Consider the following 14,423-nt stretch of genomic DNA (forward strand, 5'->3'; position numbering starts at 1 on the left):
CTGAATTTCTTATAACTATCTGTCAACAATATCTTGCATTGGTTTACTTTTGTTATTACTGAAGTACTCTTAAACAACTGTTATGTTTTATTATTTTCTTTTGGTTTCTGTTCTTTGATTATCTGAAATTTCAACAGTAAATGGCTTCCAATATTTGTAACCTGAAAAGTAAATGGTTTCAAATTTAAGGATTTCAAATTAGTTAGCTGTGAATATTTTTCTAATCCTATATTAAAACTTGTTTCCAACTTGTTTATATCACAATCATAGTATTCCTCTTTTTGGACTAATATATGTGCCTTCAACTAATTAACTAGGTAGTTCCTATTCATTAATTAATGTTATAATGCATATAAGATAGATTGTGTTACATTTAGTATTAGATAGTTATGAAAAATGAGACACTTGATTTTATAGAAGAAATGGAAAATTAATAGTTTTGGTTTTTTATAAACAAATAACCTGCAGAGATGTATGAAGATGGTGAAAAATATCATTGTCTGATAATTTTCTTTTTTTGACAGTGACTGATCATTTTCTTATGTCTTCTACTCTTTTATGGTTGTAAATTTTAAATTTTCAGATAAATATCATTCGAACCTTAAACACTATATTTTTTATGATTAAAAACAGAATTATACAAGTTTTTCATGTTTGGTTTTTTTAAATAGAATTATGAGCGACAAATTTTTTCAGTATAGAAAATAAAATTTGTCTCAATTAACTAATAACGGAAAAGAATACCTTAGCTTCGTCAAAAAAAAAAAAATTACATTAGTTCAGTTGATAGGAACATCGTATTTTATATGGGTTCGAACGAATCCCGAACACTCCACTTATTCACCTTTAAGGTGGTAGAATTTTTAGTCACTAGGCCATTGGACAAAAAAAACCTAATTTAATTAAACTAAATATGGAATGTAATCAACGAAATGATTTCGAAAGGTTTTATATTACCCGTGCTTGGCACGGGTCACCATACTGGTTACAAAATATCGTGAACATTTTATTTTAATTTAATTTATGTTTATATATAATAGGCCTATATAATATATATATAACCATTAATCTTGATTGGTCTCAATAACATACCAAACGATTTTAGATTTTTGTAAAAAATAATATGGATGATCTATACGATACAAGCTTTCAATCCAACGGTGGATTTTGTAAAATTTGTATTCGTTAAAGCGTTATTGAGCGGTGTAACATTACTCAAATGTTACACCGGTGTAATTTGATCCCTCCCCATATATATATATATATATATATATATATATATATATATATATATATACACACACACACGTGAACATTTAAGTAAAAATAAAAGAAATAATTATGAACATGATAAGCTTATTCATTTTACTTAATTAATTTAATATATATAAAATATAAACAACCTCAAACGTTATAGTTGCTTGACCAACAAACTATCTCCCGAATTCAACGCTTCAATGTGTCCCCCTTCTTTGAAACTTTCCAATCTTTGGTTCTTAACAAACAACCATTGAGCTTCTGCAAAATTCTCCAACAAAACAAAACAATTAATATAGAAATATAGAAAAAGAGAGAGAGAAAGAATTATTATTTTTGTTTTTCCTTATTATTGATCTTCCTCTTCAATGGGAGATAGAAAAGGAGATGTTAGAATATATGTCATCTCTACTTTTTTCTTTGCATGCACAATTGGAGGAGGAATCTTCCTTTGCATATACATATTCCTACCGGATTCCGAAGCTGTACCGGAGTATCTCTATGCAGGCATGACATTAGTAGCAATTCCATGGCTATCTTGGTTTCTCATATTTATATATAGATGCATTAGGCCTCTTCATGTCAAATCTGATGAACACCATAATAATAACAATCGTAGCGGTAATAATCCTGCAATTTGGACACCAAAAGCTACACAAACAGATGTTCCTCCTGTTGTTACCAGCCCTTCTGGTGCAAAATCACCTGTTCATTCCCCTGGTGGTGGAGAGCGTCATGTTCAATTCGGTGCGGTTGTGGAGATGGGGAATGGAATTGGTGGTGGCGGCGAAGAACACCATCATAATGAAGATCATGAGTCCAAGGAAGAACAAGAAAAACCAACATTGGTAATGGTTGAGCACTAGTCTAGAGATAGTAATATGTCATTATAAAAAAGGCTTAATGGATTGTATGCATGCATGGTTGAACACAAGTGTTTATGATGTACATTTAGTTGAATTGATGCATACATGATACATAATGAGAAGTAGTAGTAATTTTCACTGAGATCATATTGTAGGAATTAGGTTTTTCCTTTCATTTTCTATAGAAAAATGTTAGCGGATAATTTATTAGGGGAACGAGAAGTTTGTTAGCAGATAAGAAGAACTCTATACCTCCTTTATAATACTTCTTCAGCGTTCCAACTCATACCTCGGGACAACGCCTTTGAAGACTATTGTAGGAGTTAATTGGTCATGCATCCATGAGATAAGATAACTAGTTCATAGTGAGATAAATTAGATGAGTGATTCAATGAGGCATCACAAGCCATGGCCATAGTGTAGAAAAGGGGCAAAGTGCCAAGGGAAGAATCCACACCAACATGAAATATATATGTCTTTGAATAGTGATTCTAAAGAAACATGAAGGGGAATGAAGGATTTAGATTGTGGTATGGCATTATATGTACTCATTGAATGATAAATTAAGTGAGAAATGTAATAGAAAAAAAATGTTGAACTATGATTAGTTCTGCAACTATATTATTTTTTGTTTTTAGCCTCTATAATTTTAATTTTTATTTAAGTCCTTGAAAACATAGAATTGTTTGTTTTTAGTCCCTGCAAAATTATTTTCCTTGCAATTTTTTCTATTTCTTTTCCTTGCATACATTTTTCACTTGTCATTTTGATGATTAAATGGGGGTTAGAGATTCAAACAAACCAGAGAAACAAGCTAATATCATTATTTCCATTTCTATTCTCCTAATTAAGGTGTGACTCTACTAGCTATGTGCATTAATTGATTAAGTTGGTTTTTTTTTTTTTTGAAAAGCCAAAAGAAATAATAATTGAATTGAAATAGGCATAAAACATGCCTAATTTACACGGTCCAAAAATACAACAACCCCTTACACAAATCATACAAGAAATAAAACAAACCACTCCTAAACTGAGCACACCACGAAGACTGCATACCAGAGATACAGCAGCAGACCTGCAAGTCAACAACCTAAACACACTTTTGGATTTGAGACCCATTAGTTAAGGGCATAATTGAATCCTGTCACTTTGCTTCTTAGCCACTTCCAAGACAAAAGTTGGATTTCTTCGAGCCATAAATATGCGCTTCCTCCATCATTCCTGAAAATCACATTATTTCGATTTCGCCAAATAACCCAAATACACGCGAACCAAATGACACTAAACCTCTATCTATGAACCTTACCACCCCACCCCCATTGCCAAATTGGATAAAATTCTCCAAAGCTGAATTATGTAAAACAGATGAGAAATAAAGCCACCTTAGGATGGCAAACATGATGGGGAATTGAATAAAGAGACCATATTTTGAATCAACTCCAAGGATGAAATGAGCAAGACCGAGATCTCTTGCAAGAAATAAACAATAGCAACCACAAACACCCCATGTTTTTTACTGCATAATGAAGCAAATATCAATGGTACTTATCATCAAATGTTTTATTTTAGAATGTTTTAGGAAGTACTGTAAAAATTACAATAAACAATGAGGTAAGTGGCTCATTCCATTTTAAGTTTTTTACTGATTATTTGTAATTGTTGCTAACAGTTCACTGTAACAAACATAACAATAGTTGTGATATTCTCAATGTGCAGTGACAATGTAATACACACCCTAGCTGAGAAAAACCTGTAAACTTAGCACATACACATAATCAAAGGGCGCAGTAATTCCTGCTCATTGTTACCAAAACAGCCATCGAATCCAACACCGCATCCACCACCGCTCCATAATTAAGGATCCATCCGTGATCAAACATCTTCAACACTACATTACAGAGGTGTATACAAAACTCACTACTAGATGTATTAATCTCCAAACCAATCAACCCAGCCACGCTAAAATATTAGAAATTGGAAAAGTTATTTTATATAGCAGCAAAAATCCACCGGTATACAAAACATAGATGCAAACATACCTACTATCCAAGTGAGGAGTGTCAGTAACACAAATAACAACCTATATCCATATTTGGAGAAATATGAATTGTGAATAGAAAACATTTCTGAGTTGTGTCATTCCTCGTTAATGGAATAGAGACCATTTCTGTCATTCCTCCTTAGTGGAATAGAGACCATTATTCTAGTGAAATAAAATATTCAAAAATTAATTGTACATTTATTACTTAAAAAACAAAACAAACTCAGAAATTTATTTATCTAAGTATTTGCCATTGCCATACTACCCTGTACAAATTTCACAAGTGTTGCAAACAGTTCACTGTAACAATAATTGAGACATTCTCAATGTGCCGTGACTATGTAATAATCAACCCAGCTGAGCAAAACCGGTAAATCTAGCACATACACATAATCACTAGGATGCGGTAATTCCTGCTCATTGTTACCAAAACAGCCGCCAAATCCAACGCCCCTCTGTAAATTAATCTGAAATGGAAATACCCAACACCACAAGGATCCAGACGTGATCAAACATCTTCACCACTACATACAGAGGTATAGAAAACCGGTTAGTCACTACCTTAGATGTATTAATCTCCAAAAACTAACCATTCTACAATATTAGAAATGGGAAAAGTTAATTTATACAGAAACAAGAATCCAAAGGTATACAAGACATAGATGCAAACATACCTACTATCCGAGGAGTGCGAGTAACGCAAATGACAACTTATATCCAGATTTAGTAACCAAAATAAAGGCATCTCTACATAGGTGCTGCACAATTCTAAACCATTGACACATCCTTGAAAGTTGAAGCCAGTCCGAACAAATCTGCACCGTTGGCAAAAATAAAAGGCATCTAAGTTCCAAGTCTGAAACGATGAATTCGTAAAAAATAGAAATAGCAATCCTAACTAGATAGATTCAATAAATCAACAACAAAAATTAAACAAGTTTAACATATTCCAAAATATATTCAAGAACAAAGGCAAATTTAGCGTCATAAACTACTCAGTGGAGGATTTTATCATCCCAAACTGCCATTAGTTATCAAGTAGGCACAACCTTATCACTGCCTAGCGCCCTAGCTTAGACCATACCAATCTAGTTACATATGCTTCTATCTTGTCATGACTAATCAACAAGTAGACTGTATACTAACACTATATGCTACAAATAAGGACTACTAGATAAATTGTGTTCAGTAAGTCATGGAAACAAGAACAAGTGATAAATTAAAAACAGCTCTGAGGGATAAAGCTTTTCGCTCATGCAGATAATTGAATATCAAATTTATAATTGTTGAAAATGAGTTAGTAATTTGCAGCCCCTGTCAATTTAGTGTTTGAATTAGACCCACTAGATAAACCAGATAAACTTTGATTTACATATGCAAATAAAACTTCCTAAAAAAGAGTGTATATAAAAAATATAGCTAATTGTCATTCATTGAGGTACTCTATTCCAGCAAGCATAAAACACATTGCAAGCAAGTTTAACAGATTTTAAGGCTGGAGCTACAATGTTTTGATTCAAAAAGTACTCGTTGTAAGTGTTTTTTTTTAACATGTTCTAAAGCTGAAACTTCACACACAGAAGCTTGAAGAGGAAATGAAAATTCACCCTTCCATTATTGTTATTTACTTGGTAGCTATATTTGACTGAGTTTATCAATCAATCTTTGAAATCGAATATAAGCAGTGGCAATGTTACACTAATAAATTTCAGAGCACAAAACCAATACACAAACATATCACATACCAGCAATTACGAAAATAGAGGTGGCCTCATCAATGACATTTTCTAAATAGTTAAGAAAGCTTCAAGTCTTTGATCTCTGCACAAACACAATAAAGAAACACAAATTCAAAAATAAATTATACTACACAATAAAAATTTACAGAACACCGTTAAATATTGCAACAATGCTACAACTAAAACTTTGATAGAGGGAGAAGAAGAATAGTGCTACAACTATGACAAATCATTTTAATTCCTTCAAAAAAATATTGTACCTCGTTAAAATCCTCTATCTAAACACACTCTAAGAGAACATATCCTCTCGATCCCCCTCAGCCATTGTCTTCGCTTCCTCCATATTGCTGAACTCTAAGAAATGGGTTGGTCTATGATCTTCGTGGTAATACTCTCTAGGTGTCCCAAGCTTCACTCCATACTTCATCCCTGATGCGTGCCTCACTCCCATGAAGTTGTAATTCCACAGACCAGTATCCGGAATCATGTAGAAACCAAGGAAGCGATCACTGAGGAGCATCTGAACCTTCTCATAATGAGTGGGAAGGTAACCATGTGGGTTGCTTCCTGTATCCTTGTTAACACGTCCCCATTCATAACCCGATGGAGTTAGTTTATATGCAGTTAAAGAACAGGAACCTGGAGTAAAACTGCAAGTCAAGATAATACATTTCTCCCCATCCCATTGTTTATTGTTCTCTAGGACCTTAGCATGTGAAGTGAGGTCCTGAGGCGACAACTGGGGAAGTTCATTTGGTTGAGTATGCATCCACCCCAAAGGCTCCAAATCATTCAAGAAATCATGTTCTGGGAGAGCTGATGGAAGATGGACTTGTTGATGAGTCCCCCATTGCGGTGGCATCACAATGCACCGGATTTCCTTGACCTGAGGATTGTCCGGAGGACTTGTACCATACAAGTACCCAGAAATCTGTGTTCGAAGATCAGATATGCATATAAACTTTTTCAAAACGTTCTTTGGCATGATATAGGTATACCCTGTTTCCTTTATATCCTCAGAATTCACATATATATGGTTTACTCGAAGGTATAAATTCGTGGTTGATATTGCTCTGACACGCCAATCAGTCTTCGAACCAAAAGCAGCTTGCTCATAGGGACTAGTGGTGGTTACTATCAGTTCTTCACCGTAAACATTTGTGGTCCTTGTCGTTACAGCTGTCACCTGATTTGCTTCACGCGCCTGTTTTTCAATCTCTGCAATCTGTTGCCGCTGTTGTGAAGGTGGGGTAATCTCAGCTCCAAGTATAATATCACGAATCTCAGACTGAGTCAAAGCTGAAGTATTCACATTGTTTTTCTTTGCATAATCAGAAAGTATAAGATCTCTTAATGCAACCTCCACCTTTATCCACTGGTCATCACTTAGTGAAGGCCAGATGTGATGAGGTTCAGTGACGATAGTTTTGTCAGGCTTCAGTAACATCTTTGCCTTTTCATTATTCAAATGAAGTGCACGCAGAATAAGAATCAGCCTGGAGAATGCAGTGTATGAGGAAATGCTCTTCAGCCAGTCATCATAAATGTTGAACAAAACCATTTGTGGTTCTGTAGCCTTCAAAATAAGATCCCCAAATTTTTCAATTTTCAAACATGCTTGGAAAGGAAGCTGCAGCTCACTTCCTTTGATAACAATATTGGGGAAATCCAGCAAGTGAACCTCCAATGGGTCCAACATTCCTTTACGAGTAACAATAACTTGCTTTGGCTGTTCTTCTACAGGCAAAGACCTTACAAGAGCTGCAACTTCTTCTGCTGTTTTCCACTTCGCCAGTTGACCGAGACGCTTCTGACCAGCCCATACACTCGTATGAATAACCTTAAGAAACAACTGCCCGGTCCTTGGATTGAAAATAAAAACGACACCATTGATGGGTTTTGTTGTAAGATTTCCTTCAAAAGTCTTATGAATTGTAACACGATACACATTAGTGTCATCAACAAACCAAGTGATTTGGTTGCTGAATATCTCTCCATAGTTTTGGGAAGATAAATATGGTTCCGTGGGCTCAGAAGAGTACAACTGCAGACCTTTCCTGATTCGTTCCCTCAAAACATACAATGCAGGATTTGACTTCATAATCTTATTCATGGCCTGCTGAAGTAGTGGCTTTGATCCAGGGAACCAGTTTCCAAATGCAGAATGCAAGTTATATGCCAAATCAATGCCAATCATAACCCCAGTAGGAGATGGGTATATAGACATATTATCTGTCGTGTAATCCATAAATTTGGCCCGAGTGTAACGCTCAATATCGTGAGAATCATAATCACCCCATCGAAGCTGGACATCAATCCAATACTTATTGCTTGCCTTCTGATCAAAAACATCCTTAGATTCAGCTACAAGACTAGGCTTTGACATTGGCCATTTGTGGGCAGCAAAGAGAAGGATGTCCGCACAAGAACTGTTCATTTTGTAACTCTTCCTGGGATGGATTGTTTCCTTCTGGACAGTTTCAATCTCCAAAGCATCCAACTCTTGATCCAAAACCTGACAGAGATCCATGACAACACTCTCATGGATCTTCTGCCACAAGTGTGCTCTAAATATCTGAATAAGAGATATCTTCAAAGTTGGAATTTTCCCGTGCATGAAAATACCAGTCAGATCTAGCTGAACTTGGAAACCAACATAAACATTAGCTCGGTTAATGGTTGGTGACCACCAAAGAGTAAATCTACGATTCGGTATCTGATTGAGACCAGATCTCTGAGCATTGGTGAGTTTCTTATACTTCATAGATTCCTCAAAACCTGATGCCTTTTCCCAAAAGAGACCTTCCCAAGTTGGAAAATATGTTCCTTTGAATAATGTATGCTCAAGAATTCCTTCCACTCCTCCAAGGGCTTGAATAACATCAGTTCGGTAATTATTCAAGTTCCACAACTTCCCATCGTGCCTCTGGTGTGTCCACCAAAAGGGGTTTTGTTTGAAAACTTGATACTGCTTGAAGTCTGCACGCACCCTCCATCCTTTATCATAAGCCAACGTGTGTCTATCCTTCTGGAACAAAGTGTTAATACGTGGTATTCCTTTGTCCCATGAGTCTTCTAAGTCCTCAAGGGTCAAGCGCCTATTTTGTGCTTGTGCTTCCTGCCTTTTTAATGCATATTCAGCCCAGACGCACTGTGAATCAATAAACTCACTTTCCCAAGGCTGTATATAGCGATAAAGATTGGGAATCAACTGGTCCTCCTCATGAGTCATCCCGCTTCTAAAATGGGTTACACCAACATCTGTCTGCTGATTGTGTCGTAGATCACTTTGTGGAATCAAAATGTGACCCATCGACAACATTCCAAGTCCTCCAATTTCCTTGGGCGAGTAGAAAATGACAGGCGGAAACCGGCTTGGCATTTTTGAGTTAAGTCCAATCTTGATACGAGTTTGAATTTTATTTTCACATTTAACAAGTAAATCCAAGAGCTCTTTAGTATGCACAGTTGCCTCTCGGAAGTATGTCATGAGTCCTATCAAAGCAGTATTCCACTTGTTGACAACTTTGGTGAATGTAGTAGAACCCGATGACATAAGAATCTGCCTCACACGATTCTCAAACATTTTTATATGTTCATCCTCAACTCTTAAGAAAGCAACAGCGGTCTTTTCCTTTGTCTGTTCATTTTGGAGATTCCAAACACCGTCTCCTGTGTTGCTGAATCCTTCTTGAATCATTCTAATTTTCGGAAGTATCCTCACTTCAAATCCACACATGCTAAAAAGCAAATTTGGATTATCTTTGCTGTAAACAGAAACAAAGCTATTTTCCCATTCCAAAGTTGTGATACTTCGAGGAAGACGATTTTTCATATCCCAAAAGATACTCCTCCCAAGATTGACGTCATGCTTCATGAGCCTCATTCTTGCATCTCTTGGCCAGCACTTCTTATTATTGTAACCCACCATGTTCTCATTGTTAGGATCAGGGTGCTCGGTGAGATATCGTTGAATGAGATCCCGAGCCTCCTCGTGAGTAAAGCGAAATAATATGTGGACTCGGTCTATGTACCGAGAATACAACCTTATTGGATGCTTGGTCTCAACTTCTGTGTCCCAATAAGTATTGAACTCGTTAGGCATCTGTGGTGAACCAGCAATCTCGCTTGCTCGAGTCAATCCAAGAAACAAAAGATCCAGTACTAGGCCATAATATTGAGCAACAAATGACGCAAATTGTAATCCACGTATTAGACCATATGAATTTGTGTGACTCATGTCCTTATATGACAACACAACATTGTTTTTTGCGGTGACATAATCTGCAATGTTGTGGTCCAAAACTAAACGAAGAAGCCGATTTAAAATTGTCAGATCAATCTTCTCGAAAAACTTCTCGAACTTAGTCTGCAGCATTACAACACACTCACCATTGCCGGTGTCCCAAATACCTTGCAAATTGTTTATACCTTGACACCATTTGTAAACTAAAAGAGGTGGTGGCTCTAAATCTGCTGGCTTGATCCAGTTGGGAAAGAGATGACGCTTGTCGCCTTCATACCACAGATATTGATCAAGATATGCATCTGTAATTTTCTCAAGTGGCTCTATTTCGTAAACCGGAACGCAGTAGCTATATAAATCCATGAACTCTATTCCAACTTCTTTGAAGGAACGTTGGGTGAGGAGGTGTCGCTTAATTCGTGATAATGCCTCGTGTGGATTGTCATAAGCTTGTTCGATCAGCCCCAGCTCTTCTCTTTGCAGTTGATTTAATCTTGCTGTAACGCTGTAGGATTCCTTCAATCTCTCAAGTGCAAGAATAAGCAACTTTGTATCATGCTTGTATGATAGAGGTGGAAATGGAATATGGGAGAACTTCCTAGATTCCAACCAGTGGACTGTAGTTGTATAGATAGCAACAGCTTCTTCAGGAGTAACATATGGACCATCTTTCATATAATTGTGTTGGCGCTCCTGCTCTGCCTTCAGCCAAAGACGTGTCAATCTTCCATGATTCTTGCGACAAACAGTTTTATCAACAGTTGCACCTCTTCTTATACGCTCACGATTATAATGAGCAACATTTGTCCACCAATCTGCTTTTGATTTCACATACCGATGGATCATGTCCTCTACCGGAACAGGCATATCAGGAACCTTCCAAGGAATATTTGCCTTCCAGCAGCGCCAAGCTTCACTCAAATGCTGCAATATAATTTTTGCCTTATTCTGCTTTATACCTTCAGGCATGGCATCAACCACATCATGCATAACAGCAGCCCGAAGCTCTAAGTCATAATGGCTCTCAACACGCTGCTTAGTGACGGTCTTCGCCACTCCTTTAGAGTGGCGTCCCTCAAACTGTCTTGCCAGTAAATTCCCAAGCCATCGTTCAAGAAGGGGAACAATACCACGAAGAAAGAATAACCAAACCCTCCACATCGGTGCCCAAAACCCACAACCCGGTCCCTTGCCAACAGGACCCGTGTTAAAACGGTAGTAAATCAAGTGCTTCAAGTCTTTCGACATTCTTATTTGCCGCATAAGCCTATACTTGTACCTATACATACCGGTCAATTGACCAACATGAGAGAAAATATATTGGAGGCCATCCGCCAGCTGGAAAGCATCAACATTACCTAAACGGAACTGAACATTGGCATCCACCACAAGTTTCGTCAAACGAAGGACCTCACGACAGAGGTGAAAAGCATTACCAAATCGTGATTTTTTACGCTCTTTTGTGGTCAAGGTTTTGACAGGCTTCAAGTTAAAATTATAATCAAGGTGAAGGTAGTTCAAATTTTTCCTTTGTATTAACAGGTTCAACATGTTGTACCCCTGCCGACAAACTTGAAGACCTGCTTCAACCCAGTCAAGTTTTGTGGTCTGGAAAAACTTTGTCGCTTGAAGTGATCTCAATAAGTGCTTCTTCTTTTGAGCCTTAGGAGGTCTATGATGCAGCTCATTCAACACAAAACACTTGAGCAACTTTTGATAACTAACGCGAACTTTAACCGGATAAGATGAAGGACAATGCTCCTTGTACCATTCTGCCACAAGAGGAATATCTTCGGCACGCCTCATGCGGCCAGACCTCATGTTAAAAGGACGAGGAGCAAACAGCAACGAGATTCCAGCAGCCGTGGTGTCAGTATAAAGCTCAACATCTTTAAGAAAAGGTTCCACACCATCTGGCAAGACCCAGTCATCATCATCGATTTCCTTCTCGTACCGCTTGTTAGCACTACTTATTGGGTGTATCAAGGGATCATAATAAAATGCAGGTAGGTCAGGATCTTCAGATTTTATGTACATAACCATAGGAGTATGGTAAACACAAAGCCTCACATTCCGAGGCCTGTTGTTATAAAGATAAGGAAAAGCAACCCTATACTCTGTCCGAAGCGGCGACCTTATAATAAGCTTGTTAATATCATTAAACTCATTCCAATCTTCCTCTCCTTTCTCCATGTCACGATACAAAGGCTCGAATTTCGGCCCACCAGGTATACAAACATTCAAAGCCTTAGCAGTAAAAAAGGACTCTTTTTCAAACAAATAGAAATAATTCCTATCACTCAGATCAGACAAAAGCTGCCCACCAAGCCGATGCAATGTTTCCATAACCGGAACCGAAAGACACCAATTTCGATAACTCGAACCATTCACAAACTTCGTTTTCACAAGTGGCTTATGATCATAAAACCAATCACAAACAGCAGAATCCTCCTCTTCATCAAGCTCGAGCTGAATCGCTTCCAACGGATCAACATCTAAAAGATTATCAGCATAATCAAGTATAGGCTCTTCATCATCAAAAGGTGGAAACCTCATTCTCTTGAAATTTCTCCTATCCCTTTTCTCTCTTCTCATCATGATCCACATTGTAGCCCATTGAGCAAGATAAACAGGTTCAATCACCATAGGTGTTTCATTCACAAATGTAATAGCACCAGAAATATGATACAAAACATTCACATCACGAACTTGTTCCCATGGCATTGGCATATTCTCGAGCAGCTTGTATACAGCATGAGGTATGAATTTCAAAGCACCAAGATAAACACGCTTATCATGACGAAATTTCTTTGAAGAAACATCACCATGATCTTTGATGATTTTTCTTATATGTTCAGGTGGCATATCTTCTTTCTGAGGTTCAACGAATCCGAATTTTCGATTATCGCTGTAACGCTTCGAGTTCATCTTTTGCCACTTTCTAGCCTTTTCTTCGAGCCGTGCTTCCGAATCGGCCACCGCTGGAGACGGAGGTGGCGGAGGAACAGTAGTTCCGGCCACCGTTGACATGTTGAACGGTTATCGGAGATTGAAATTTGATTGAATGAAGAAAATTAGGGTTTAGGGTTTATGAGTGAAAGAATAGAAAGGGAACGATAGTTGAATTGAATGAGAAAATATGAGGGTATGATTTGTTATTTATAGGCGACTAATCTTGATGAAAAAGAAAAAGAAAAAGATTTGATTTTTTTTTTTGGTCAAGTAAAAAGATTTGATTTTTTTTTTTGGTCAAGTAAAAAGATTGAGTTTAATTGTTGTGCACCGTCGGTGTAAATTATTTTTACACATACATCCAATGACGCGTTGCCACGTCATTTAATGAATGTGACACATCATGTGTTTTTAATGACCATACATGATGTGTCGGTTTTTTATTGGACGCATGTGCAAAATAACTTTACACCGACGGTGCATATAAATTAAATTCAAAAAGATTTGATCTTTATTTATCTTTTGTTGGAAGATTTTGTTATCTTTTAAAAACATTATTTTTTTCTTGCGTCAAAAGAAAACATTATTTTTGTAAAAATAAAAATCACCGACATTGTTAATTTTTTTTTATGAACTGACATTGTTAATAATTAGAGTAAATCAAATAGGCTCTTATTTGGATTATTTTATTTTTGAGCTTATACAAATAGCTTATGCAATATAAATTATGTTTTATGGTATTTTATAAGTTCACACTAGTAAAAATTGTATTTTTATAAGCTATTTTATCATAAACTACCTTGACAAACTTATAATAATACATAAAAATTGCATAAGTTGTTTGCATAAGCTCAAAAATAAGTTAATCCAGACGGACCCAATATTATTTTTTAAAACTTGACTAAAGTAAATCAAATAATTTGTATAAAAAATTTGATTTATTCTTGAACCTAAAAAATACTAAAATTTAGTGGAAAAATTGGAGTTCCAAGGAAGATGGAATATGTTTGGATAAAATTAAATTGTTTATAAACTAGTATCTCAAATATAAGTTTGTAGTCCAGTAGTAAAGGGTTAGGACGTCGAAGGATCTAAGAAGGCGGTTCAGAGATTCGATCTTCTGCTATTAATGAAAGGGTTCATCTGAAGTATTGGTTTCGTGTAATTCTCTCTATGAAGAAATATGGAGAGCACTTATGGAGTGGAAGTAGTTTGTGTTAATTGGGTGACACAATTTGTGATTAAGAACGATTTAACACCGTTGGTGGAAATGGTTGTTGCTAGAGTTGGTTCAAATGATGACAATGTCTTCACGCTTGCCA

The 14,423-nt window shown here is 36.6% G+C and overlaps 2 protein-coding genes across 4 annotated transcripts; one reads left to right on the forward strand and one right to left on the reverse strand.

Annotated features, from left to right (window-relative positions):
- The first annotated feature begins 1,625 nt into the window (after positions 1 to 1,625).
- LOC123886937 lies at positions 1,626 to 2,123 on the forward strand. The gene has a single exon (XM_045936202.1). The coding sequence runs from the start codon at positions 1,626 to 1,628 to the stop codon at positions 2,121 to 2,123; it is 498 nt and encodes a 165-aa protein (XP_045792158.1).
- An 893-nt stretch (positions 2,124 to 3,016) lies between these two features.
- Positions 3,017 to 13,280, reverse strand: LOC123884933 (pre-mRNA-processing-splicing factor 8A-like). 3 transcript variants are annotated; one of them, XM_045934159.1, is made up of 6 exons: positions 6,164 to 13,274; positions 5,910 to 5,985; positions 4,839 to 4,979; positions 4,552 to 4,688; positions 4,163 to 4,326; positions 3,048 to 4,011 (listed from the first exon to the last, which is right to left on the reverse strand). In XM_045934159.1, the coding sequence occupies exon 1, from the start codon at positions 13,177 to 13,179 to the stop codon at positions 6,193 to 6,195; it is 6,987 nt and encodes a 2,328-aa protein (XP_045790115.1). In that variant the 5' UTR covers positions 13,180 to 13,274; the 3' UTR covers positions 3,048 to 4,011; positions 4,163 to 4,326; positions 4,552 to 4,688; positions 4,839 to 4,979; positions 5,910 to 5,985; positions 6,164 to 6,192. The 3 variants fall into 3 exon arrangements, with proteins under 3 accessions (XP_045790114.1, XP_045790115.1, XP_045790113.1); XM_045934158.1 differs by having other exon boundaries at positions 3,017 to 4,082; positions 4,163 to 4,688; XM_045934157.1 differs by having other exon boundaries at positions 4,163 to 4,688; positions 6,164 to 13,280.
- Positions 13,281 to 14,423: the final 1,143 nt, after the last annotated feature.

This window comes from Trifolium pratense, linkage group LG5 (genome assembly GCF_020283565.1).
Source record: "Trifolium pratense cultivar HEN17-A07 linkage group LG5, ARS_RC_1.1, whole genome shotgun sequence".
Classification (NCBI taxonomy): Eukaryota; Viridiplantae; Streptophyta; class Magnoliopsida; order Fabales; family Fabaceae; genus Trifolium; species Trifolium pratense.

Coding starts and splice junctions, on each gene's coding strand:
- LOC123884933 (XM_045934158.1), bottom strand. CDS start 13,179: ATGTCAACGGTGGCCGGAACTACTGTTCCTCCGCCACCTCCGTCTCCA.
- LOC123886937 (XM_045936202.1), top strand. CDS start 1,626: ATGGGAGATAGAAAAGGAGATGTTAGAATATATGTCATCTCTACTTTT.